We start from the raw sequence: 7,897 nt of genomic DNA, 5'->3' as shown, positions 1-7,897 counted from the left end.
CCCCGCCCCCAAAGTTGTTTTTTAATCTCTCCAGTTACCAATAGATTATATAAATTAAACCCAGTTAGCCAATAAACACAGGAAAATACAACCATACAAATTCTGATATCAAGTATCTCTGACTACCTATGACTAACGTTAGCTCAAATTATTTTAACATTACCTTGTTAGCTCATAGTTAAAACAAACTTTATTTAAATTCGACATAAACTAAATAAAACTTACCAAAACCTTCTAGTTCCAAAAATGCCTAATTTCAATTTGCTGCAACAAACCTCTGATTCGTCAAACCATTATTGTATTCTGTCTGTAAATGACACGGTGCACGCTGTCTCTCTCTAACGTTACTGTTTCTCTCTCACTGGTAAAGTTACTCTGAGCTACGCAACCGTTTGTTGCAGGTGCTTAACGAGCGGTCAAGATCAAAGCGGTCCCCGCATTAGTCTCACTTTCATCTTGTAAAATCTTGATATTTACTTTGCTCTCTTCGAAAATGGGAGTCCCACATTATTTCATTGCGGTTACCAGCAGGCTATTAGCAAAGCATACTTACAGAGTTGAGCTGAGCGACGGTGGAATCGACCCAGGGCGAGTTCAGCTGGAAGCTGCAAGTGGGAACGTCGGAAAAAGCGCGGACTATTCTTTCTTCTTCCCGAAATGCATTTGCACCGTGCAGGAATATGGCGAGAAAAAATGAGAACTAATACATTCACTTGATTGACTAACTTTATTCCAACATGAGCTAAATATGTTTGTTCACACTTTCTGCATTTAATGTGCAGTCCACACAATGCTATCACATTTCACTTAAGAACATAAAACCCTTTAGTAAAATACACTAAATATAATTTGATAAATCTAACAGGTGACCAGTCTCCCTTTTTTCAGTGTGCAGCTCTCATTTACACAGCGCAGTTAAAGGTTACAGCACCACCAGCAGTAGTTAACAGTCAAAAAGACTTGAAGGTTTGCAGTCTCAGTTTCTGCAGGGACAAAAAAAGACTGAGTGCTCACCTTCAAACCAACTAATTCGGGCCGAATTATGTTTTTTATCAGGTTTTTGTCTTTAGCAAACTTTATCTGCAGTCCCAAAATGTTCAGATTGAATATATCTGCAAAATTTTAACGAACACCTTTCATTTGTTCTGCAGTATCCACTCCTGAAATATGTGCTAAAGACCTAAGGCATGACTAATAATTTAATAGACAGCTCTTGTTAAATGACAAGTGTTTCTTTATGTTCCTTTTCACCTGTTTGATGGAGAAAGATGTCTGTTCTGCTCTGAAGCGTCCTCATCTTCATTTCAGTATTAGGAGGTTAGGTGAACACAGTCTGAAGGGACATCTTATAGGAGAGAAGTTCATGGCCATACTCTTAGTGTGGCACCGCAACCTTATCTAAATATTCAACAGAGAGATGATAAGAGACAAAGATGTAAAAGAGGTTTCAGGTTTAGCTGGATTCCAGTAACTGACGCTACACTGACAGTCTTCCACTTCACCCAAAAAGAAATGATGTAATTACCACTACTTTCATGGACATGGAATCAAAATCTTCATTACTCCCAAGACACTCCTGACAGCGACCCTCTGCAAAGCTGGGAGACCCCACCATGTTTGGCAGCACCAGAAACGTTATCGAAGTACACTGGTGCTATTACCAAACTCTAGGAATCCGATCTCACGTTTTCTGATGGCTTTTTCAGAGGAGTGTCAATCAAGCCAGAGACTTTTTTGAATTTCCTTCAGAACCTTTCAAAGTAAAAGCTCTCAATTAACATAAAGGAGCACTGCAAAGACTTTATTTTGTAGGTACAATCACTTAAGAAGAAGTGATTACGTGAGTAACTTTTGCTGTCATGACTGAGATCTGTTTCAGCACCAGCCGCTATAATGTTGTTGTTTTTTTGCTGCTATTAAAGTAATCTGGTCACGAGCCAGATATTATTGCTGGTGGCCCAATTTTGGCCCACGGGCCGCCTATTACTGACCACTGCTCTAGGCCCTGTGTGTTTGTGTCATTTGCCTTTTTAAATGGCTTGGTCATTCACTTGAGTATTTATTTGACTGGGCAGAGTTTCAGTGGAATATATACATAGGCCTACAGGGGCCCCTTTCAGCAACCATCTCTCCTGTGCTTCAACGGCACATTGTGCTAGCTAATCCAAGTTTATCGTGTCAAAGGCTAACTGAGCATTAGAAAACCCTTTTGTGATTATGTTAGCACACAGCTGAAAAGAGCTGTTCTGATTAAAGAAGCATTAAACCTGGCCTTCTTTAGGATAGTTCAGTATCTGAAGCATCAGCATTTGTGGCTTTATTGCCTCAAAAAACTTTCTTCTAAAAATAGTCGGTGTTTGTTTTGACTAACTGATCTCATACAAATGTGTGAACTGCTGTGTTTACAGAACAGTGCAAACTGGCTCCAACCCGAGTAGAAAGAGAAGTGGGAAGCCCTTCTGAGCAAGAGGACAATGGAGCCAATGTCCTGCTACAAGAGGGGAATGACCCAAAGCACAGCTTCAAACTAAGTTTTAGGGAAGAAGCATTCTTCTGGTATTCTGCCTATAATGTAGTGGACAGCGCAGGTGCCAGATCTCAACCTTATTGAACTGTTTTGGGAGCAGCTTGACCGTCAGGTCCACACAAAGTACCCATCTATCATTTGATCAATAAAAGTGTGAGGTTTCATGGAAAACATCCCATTTTGCTGGTTGACCCCAAACTTTTGACCGGAATCTATCAAAAAGGGGCCAGATACAGTGTGCAGGTTAGATTTAGTGTCAAAAAATTATTTTCTTTAAACAAGAATATTTAGTTGAATATCACAATAATAGTAAGTTTGAGGTTTGTTATTTGTAACCATAAGTGCCTATTTTTATTTAGACTCTTTCAGTGTTATATCATCAGTACAACACCACATTGTTAAGTAGTAAGTGTGGCAGAGCCATGACATTACGTATGTTTGGAGATATCTGAAATTGTGTAGTTTGAATTTGGGAGACTAGCAAAGCCTTCATCATGGCGCTATGCTTTTATATGAAAATTCCACAGCATTTAAAGTGACTCATACCAAGATTGAAGAAGAGGATAGAAAAGTGTTATCTTAGTCAAAATAGATTGGGCCTGTATCATACAAATTGTTAAGTTATATTTGTTACGCAGTGACCCCAAAATAATCAACACACAGATACACCAGAATGGATGCTGAGCCAAGCTTTAATCAGAAACAGGATAGCATTTGCTTTACAGAAGTCGAGTATACAATTACATGAGTGCTGTAAATACATTTAGTTAAAACATTTGAAACAAAATGAAAATTATCTTTTTAAACACCCCCACACTGATCATGATGTGTATCACATAGAGTTGCAAGTGGCAAGTTGTGGCTGGGATCAGGTTATGGTTTGTCTGAATAACAAAAGCGTGTAACTTGTGTACCACTAGAGCAGCTTGTGCACTGCATCACACGTCCTTTGCAACGGAATATATTTCTCAGACCAACTGACTGCCCAAGCCGCTCAACAGCCCCACGTAGGTCCTCGTCAGGTATGGGGTCACCATCACGGGGCTTGAATACATTGGAAAACACAACAGCATAGTTCTTCCACTTCTGAATCATTTTGATGCTGTTGAGAATGTTATAGGGACTAGATGCATTTGTACACATTTGATCACACGGGGAAGCAAGAACGTAGAAAAGCAACAAATCATTTTCGCCGTGATCCCTAGCCAGGGTGTCAAAGTTTTGTAGAGTACGGTACTCTGCATGATCAGCTCTGCCATCTTCAATTTCTGTAGGACAATTTTTTTTAACATCAGCCCACGTTTGACCACATTTTGTTGGAAGATCAGACCATTGCACACGTCCCTCAGGACACTGATCCACAACATTGGGCCATCTCAGAACTGTAGCTGCGACCATCCTCTTACTGGTGTACACTTCACATTTCTTCAAAATACTTTGCCAGACTTGTTCACCAGTGTCAGTCACTTGACTGATGTCATACATTTTCCTGTCACTGTTGTATGGGATGCTTACAGCCAGACTGAACATGGGTTCTCTTCTGTCAGAGGAAACAGACACAAAATGTAAAGCAGGTGTCATTTAAAACAGTGTATTGATAAAGCATAAAAATTCAGATAGACCAAACTAAACTAAACAGTAGACTTCACAATATCAAAAATAATTATGCATTTTGAATTTAGGTGTGACTTTTTTTTTATATTGTGAATAAAAAAACAGGTATATACAAAATCATTGAGAACATGTGTTGTATAATGTAGCATTTGATCCGTCAGTCACTGGTGTTTGTTTTTCTATTCATCTGGTCTGTTTCTATTTGTCTTTTTTTCTCTGTTATAAAGCACATTGTAACTTCTGTGTTGAAAGGTGTTTTATGAGTAATGTTTATATTATCACTGACCTTTGACCGTTGCTGCCTGTGTAGATCGGTCTATACCTGCCAAAGGAAAAATACAAAATGTTACCGGTAAGTTCGATCAGTTGATACAGAACAAAGGTCAGAAAGTTTGATAGATGGAAAGATGCTCTGATCATAGAATTGATTAGCGGTTCCTTTTCAATGGCAACTTTAATAGTTTTTTATGTTTACTGGTTATTATATATCTAAACATTTATTGTATTTTTAGCCAAAAGGACATAATGCCTCTGCGAAGATTCAACTACGAGATTGGCAGTCAAATCAGGTTTCTTCTATTGATCTTTATTTGTGGTCACTCCTAATAAATACTTGATTTAGCAAAATAAATAAATGGCAATAACAAACACCATCAAACGACTGAAGAGCTCACCAAATCAAAAGACAATAATCATAAAATACATACTACATATATAAGTAAAGAAAGAATTAGGCATAATCAGGAACTAATTATGCATCATAAATTAAATGTAGTGACAATTTATTTTAAACATTTTCAAAAGATAACAAGGTTGTGATAAAGTATACTTATTTGTGGGAATATTGGCCATGTTTCATTTGTGAAAAGGAAGCTGGTCAACCTGATAATAAAATTTAACCTTTCCTCTATTATGATAAATGAAAATAAAATTTGAACATCATATTAAGTAGGCCTATACATTTGTTGACTTACCTTTTCAGTATCTCTGTTACAAATTCTGCAAGTTTGTTCTGGTCCACATCAGCCAAACTGTTTCCAGCAGACAGGAACAAACCCAGCGTTACAGCCATCCAGTACAGGACAGCCATCTGAGAGTGTTTGACAAACAGCATCAGCAGAGAGGATTAGAATCAGGGATAAGAATAATAACAACACTAAATACATTACAATCTCAAATTAAACATATAGTTTGCAGCAGGTTGTTATTAAACAAAGTGTCCACCATCGCATGCTGCCTGTGTACTTTACATTTGATATGTTTTTTACTATATCTTACACATAACGTGTACCATAAAAGACGTTTGGCGAGGCTACTGTTGCTGGTTTTTGAGAAATTTGACAGTAGTTTTAAAAGTCAGACTGTATTCCATTCTCACTACTCAGAAATGGCTCTCTAGTGTGTAGCATATTAAGATTCAGTCAGCACAGCAACCAGCCATTTGAGGACATAAGTGGGATCTCTTATCTTAATTCTCTGGACATCGGTAGACCTAAAATATTTGTGTCATTATGTTGTCTTAGTTGGCTCTGAGTCTTAAGCCTGGCATCATTAACTAACATGATTTGAAAAACTGCACTGAGTAGGTTTGGTGTGAGTTTGTCTAGGTGCGTTGCAGAACCGGCCTGTAACCTGCTCCGTCACTAGACAGCAGATCAGCTGGTCCGGACCTCCATAATTAAATAAGTATCAATAAAAAAAATCGGAAACAAAACTCTCATTGATAACACAATCAACTTATATTAAGACTTTAGGACCATGCAGATGCAGCTGATTACACTGCAACCCTCTTTTCAACTTTAAAAAAACTGTTCCCCGCTCAGTGTCCAGACTTGCACATGAAGCACATGAAAACGTTAAAAGTTGCTAAAAGTTGAATTCTGTTTCCTGTGGAAAGTTTCCTCTGTCTGTCCTGTCTCGTTAATAAGGGCGGCCAATACCAACGCTTTCAGAAAAAGTGACAAAACTTAGTTATTTGATGCCTAAGGTACCCTTCAGCATCTGTTTGATAGGTATGATTTCCACTGTACCAAAATTGGAGCTACTGTGATTTTTGTGTTCTGTTACATGCCTAATAGGCCTATATGTTGTGAAATTAGTATACCAAGGTTTCCCTGTTGTATATAATACCTGATCATAACTTGTGTGTCTGTATCTCTTATTTTATGCAATTTTAGTGAACCAAGAAGTGGGGAGAAAGACCATGATAAACAGCCTGGAGTTAATGTGTTTTTCAACCAAAGACAATGCTTTGCCCACTGCCCAACTATAATAAAAGTATTTTATTATCATTAGCTTGTGTGACTTATAGTTGTGTTTAGGTGTAATTTTACTATGTAAGCTCTTTTAAAAGAAACCAAAAATATGGACATCACTAATTTCTAAACCCTGGTTATGACCCTGTTGGGAATACAAGTTCACTATACAGTAGCTGCAATTGTCTACGAAGGAGCAAGATAAAACATTTCAGCCCTGCTCCCTTTAGCATTTAAAATGTTTTTTAAGTGCCTCGAATGAGAATGCTCACCTTCCCCGCTGCTGCCAACAAGATCTAAAAACAGAAAACACAAAAAAACAGTAATATAAACAAAAATGGTATCTCTTAAAATGATACGTTCACATATTTAATATATGAAAGGAATAATCTTTTTAGTATGTAATTCATTTGTGTTACTATCCCTCCACTGTACTCAGGGAAAAACAGAAAGGGAATCTACATTGACTATAACTTCGGAAGATACTTGTTTTGATTTAGTTGGACTGTTGAAACTTCAAAACCTGTTGAATGTTTCACTGTTCAAATAGCGAGAAAATTATCTACCCAGAGCACCTAGTACTTTGACTCTCTCTGACTTTCAGGGAGTGTCAGAAGTGAAAATCTTTTACCTACTTTGGTTGACTCTGTTTCCTTCACAGTGCAAGGTGCTGTCTCAGTGAATACAGTTAGAAGGAAGTTACAGTTTTATAGAGGAGAGCCTGACCATGGCCAAACCCTCATGCCCTTATTTGAACATGTCTCTAAGTTATGTAGAAGGAAGAACAGACGAAAGATTCTGCTGTTAGATTTAGGAAGTTGAACATAGGCCGAATTATTTGTGTTGTCACAAAGACCTGACTCATGACATTTGGAGGCCTTACAGGTGCTGATCATATAATTAGAATATCATCAAAAAGTTGATTTATTTCAGTAATTCCAATCAAAAAGTGAAACTTGGATATTATATTCATTCATTACACACAGACTGATACATTGTTTATGTTTATTTCATTTAATTATGATGATTAAAACTGACAACTAATGAAAATCCCAAATTCAGTATCTCCGAAAATTAGAATATTACTTAAGACCAAAACAAAAAAAGGATTTTTAGAAATGTTGGCCAACTGAAAATTATGAACATGAAAAGTATGAGCATGTACAGCACTCAATACTTAGTTGGGGCTCCTTTTGCCTGAATTACTGCAGCAATGCGGCGTGGCATGGAGTCGATCAGTCTGTGGCACTGCTCAGGTGTTATGAGAGCCCAGGTTGCTCTGATAGTGGCCTTCAGCTCTTCTGCATTGTTGGGTCTGGCGTATCGCATCTTCCTCTTCACAATACCCCATGGATTTTCTATAGGGTTAAGGTCAGGCAAGTTTGCTGGCCAATTAAGAACAGGGATACCATGGTCCTTAAACCAGGTACTGGTAGCTTTGGCACTGTGTGCAGGTGCCAAGTCCTGTTGGAAAATGAAATCTGCATCTCCATAAAGTTGG

At 37.9% G+C, this 7,897-nt stretch overlaps 2 protein-coding genes and 1 long non-coding RNA gene across 3 annotated transcripts in view; all 3 read right to left on the bottom strand.

Annotated features, from left to right (window-relative positions):
• The window catches only part of LOC123970097, a 6,106-nt gene extending 4,444 nt beyond the window's left edge, over positions 1-1,662 (bottom strand). Inside the window, exons 1-2 of the long non-coding RNA XR_006824872.1 lie at positions 1,526-1,662; positions 1,252-1,398 (exon numbers count right to left, since the gene is read on the bottom strand). This is a non-coding gene — a long non-coding RNA (uncharacterized LOC123970097). The remainder of the gene's footprint in view (positions 1-1,251; positions 1,399-1,525) is intronic.
• The window catches only part of LOC123987090 (B-cell receptor CD22-like), a 152,266-nt gene that overhangs the window by 45,203 nt on the left and 99,166 nt on the right, over positions 1-7,897 (bottom strand). The gene's annotated exons all lie outside the window — the stretch shown is intronic.
• On the bottom strand, positions 3,264-5,227 carry LOC123969944. Its single transcript, XM_046047735.1, has 3 exons — positions 5,116-5,227; positions 4,428-4,463; positions 3,264-4,067 (listed from the first exon to the last, which is right to left on the bottom strand). The coding sequence occupies exons 1-3, from the start codon at positions 5,211-5,213 to the stop codon at positions 3,401-3,403; spliced, it is 801 nt and encodes a 266-aa protein (XP_045903691.1). The 5' UTR covers positions 5,214-5,227; the 3' UTR covers positions 3,264-3,400.

The sequence above is a fragment of the Micropterus dolomieu genome, linkage group LG01, assembly GCF_021292245.1.
Source record: "Micropterus dolomieu isolate WLL.071019.BEF.003 ecotype Adirondacks linkage group LG01, ASM2129224v1, whole genome shotgun sequence".
Lineage (NCBI taxonomy): Eukaryota > Metazoa > Chordata > Actinopteri > Centrarchiformes > Centrarchidae > Micropterus > Micropterus dolomieu.
The sequence above is the reverse complement of the archived record's forward strand: the minus strand, read 5'-3'. Positions and strand labels throughout refer to the sequence as shown.